At 39.6% G+C, this 2,684-nt stretch overlaps 1 protein-coding gene across 2 annotated transcripts in view; it reads left to right on the top strand.

The window, feature by feature from the left end:
* Positions 1-443, top strand: part of GPATCH2L (G patch domain containing 2-like) — a 30,331-nt gene extending 29,888 nt beyond the window's left edge. For both annotated transcript variants that reach the window (XM_009077857.1, XM_009077858.1), the window contains exon 9: positions 271-443. In XM_009077857.1, coding sequence (XP_009076105.1) covers positions 271-443 — 173 coding nt within the window. The remainder of the gene's footprint in view (positions 1-270) is intronic.
* Positions 444-2,684: the final 2,241 nt, after the last annotated feature.

Raw genomic sequence — 2,684 nt, 5'->3', positions numbered from 1 at the left:
CTCTGGCTGAGGAAACTACTTACTGGACTGAGAACTTTGAATGAAACTGAGAGTTTTGCATGTGTGAATCGTTAGGGCAAAGCTGTTAACGCTATCAAGAACCTATATTTCAAAGGAGTTCAGTGAGAGAACTTGCAGGAACTCAATAAATAACACCTTCATATAAGAAATTATATATATAATGCATTTGCCATGAAGTCACGTGTTCTAACTTTTTTTTCTTATTGCCCTTTCCTATTCTCTTCATTTGCCTGCAATTTTGTATTCCAGCAACTTTATCTGTCCACATGGATGCAGCAGAATCAGATCTACCAGCAACACCATCCTTGAGATCCCAGAACTCTGAGTGGACTGGGAAAACACCAGCAGCTGAGAAATCTACGACTGCAGCCTCCAGTAACTTTTTTAAAATGCCACCAGAGAAGAGTCCTGGATACAGCTAAAAGGAAGCATTGCAACTGTAAAAGCTTGCTCGATTTTGGAAGTGTTTGATTCTGGTGTATGTCTGCACCAAACATCTTGTTTGGCAGTAGTGATCTCTTCAGTATTGGTGCGTGACATGTGGCATCATCCAGACTGACTTGTGTGCCACACATACCTAAGTCATGTTTGTGAATCTATGTTTAAGAAAAGGCAATCAGTGTTGGGACTGCAGTGGCTTTTAAAAATATTCTTGCTATTGTTGTATTTATTATGCATTCATCTCTTTACCTGATGCCAGCTTATATGTATCGGGTCATGTACAGATTCTTTTGGGTTTTCAGGTCTTTATTCCCTCCCTGGACATGTTGGTTGTTTGTGCATTTGGCATTTTTTGGGTGAAAGTCCCACTGCCGCTCAAGGAGGCAAAAGTCTCCCCCCACTTTCTTCCAGGCCAGAAGGATTTCTTGGCTGAGGAATGAGGAGGGAATGCGAACAAGATGAAACATGGAATCTGAATGCTGTATTAGCAGAATGTTTTCAGGCCCTGTGCTAATGGACTCAAATCATGTTGCTTCTGGCAAAGCTAATATGGTGCTTGTCCATGTAGAAATTGTCATCGGTTCAGTGGCAGCATCATCCATTAGACCTTTTCCTTCTCCCTTGGTCTGAATGTCTTTAGTCTTGTTCATGTATTGCATGTTCATTCTTAAACCTGCTACTGGATAAGGATTTGTGAGAACTACTTGGGCATAAATGTACAAGCTGGTGTCCTGGAAAGGAACATGGACCCTTGAATATCGTTGGAATATGGTAGAGGATATGCAGAATTTTCATATCTCAGTGTATAAGTTTAAAAATGTCAGTTAGTGTTTCTAAAGGATGCTTGCTGTTGAAATTAAGATGCTACTGAACAAAAAAAGCCATTTAAAGTATCACCTGAGTTCAGAGCATTATGGGTATTGATCAGACTCCTTCTGTCTCATGCTTTCCCTCCCTTCAAAAGCATTGTCTGCAATACCTACTGAAGGTGTCTCCACCTGCTGATGATTGCACATTACATTGCAGCTTACACTAAAGAGATTCTCTTCGTAGCACTTCCACTCGATCTGTTCTTACCTTCGGTGTTGCAGAATATATGGACAGTGATTTTTTTCCCTCTCTTTTCTTGAATTACTCTGGAGCTTATTTGGGCTCTGTTTTTCAGAATATTTACCTGCATAGCATGTGTCAAGGAACACATGGTGGTCTCACAGGTTCTAGAGTCCTTTGAGAATATGATATATTTGTATGAATAGAACTCTTTCCTTTCCTCATTGTGTGGAGCTTTCAGACAGGACTGTTTAAGCTTGTAAAATTCATTTTGATTGTGGAGGTGCAGTTAGCACTCTTAAGCAGATAACATAATTTGCATGTTTTTAGTAGTTTTGCAGTGTTCTGCTCTCCCTTATAAATCACATAGCTGAGGGGCAGATTTGGTTGTGAGAATATAAAGCAGTGATTTATATTTAACTCTGTATTGAAATGTTAAATGGTCATAACACACACAAAACAGAAACTGAATGACTTGCTAAATCATGATTGACAAATATAGTTATACTACAGACACAGTGTCCGTGTCTGATCCTGTAATACCTACTTATTCTTGGGGAGACATCCAAATTGGATTTCTGTTTTGCAGCCCAAGCAGACTGTCAGATCTGTCATTGTAAATCCCTCTCAAAACATTTTTTTTCTTTTTTCTTTTTTTTTTTTTTTAGGTGATGGTACATTTGAGAACTAATTAAAACAGGGAAAGCATTTTTACCTTACTGAAGAAGGACAGAGGTCTGGTTGGATACAGGACAAGCTGTAAGGGTTTTGTAGAGGAAGGAGAGTTCCTGTTTTAAAGTTATCCTTGGATTTTCTTATTTGTAATTGTTTTGAGTAATGGTGCCTGAGGGGTAGCACAGGAAGTCTCAGCACTGGAGGGTCTTTAATCTAGAACATGTGAAGGGAAGGTAAACCTGAAGAGTAGTAGCTTGACTATCTAGTACTCATGAGTACAGTGAAGGGGAAAGGTTGTCACATTCTCCTAACAACTTGCAGATAAGTTTTAGGATTGGAAGCCTTGTGATCTAAACCACATTCAGTTCCGCTGGCGGAGTGATTCCCAAAAAGAGCATTTGTGAAATTGAGTGGGTTTGATCTCATGAAAGATTCTCCACAACCTCTCTTGGCTTGTATCTGTTCAACAGACTCAGATTACTGGTCCTTCTGCTCAG

Source organism: Acanthisitta chloris, unplaced genomic scaffold (assembly GCF_000695815.1).
Source record: "Acanthisitta chloris isolate BGI_N310 unplaced genomic scaffold, ASM69581v1 scaffold5937, whole genome shotgun sequence".
Lineage (NCBI taxonomy): Eukaryota > Metazoa > Chordata > Aves > Passeriformes > Acanthisittidae > Acanthisitta > Acanthisitta chloris.
The sequence above is the reverse complement of the archived record's forward strand: the minus strand, read 5'-3'. Positions and strand labels throughout refer to the sequence as shown.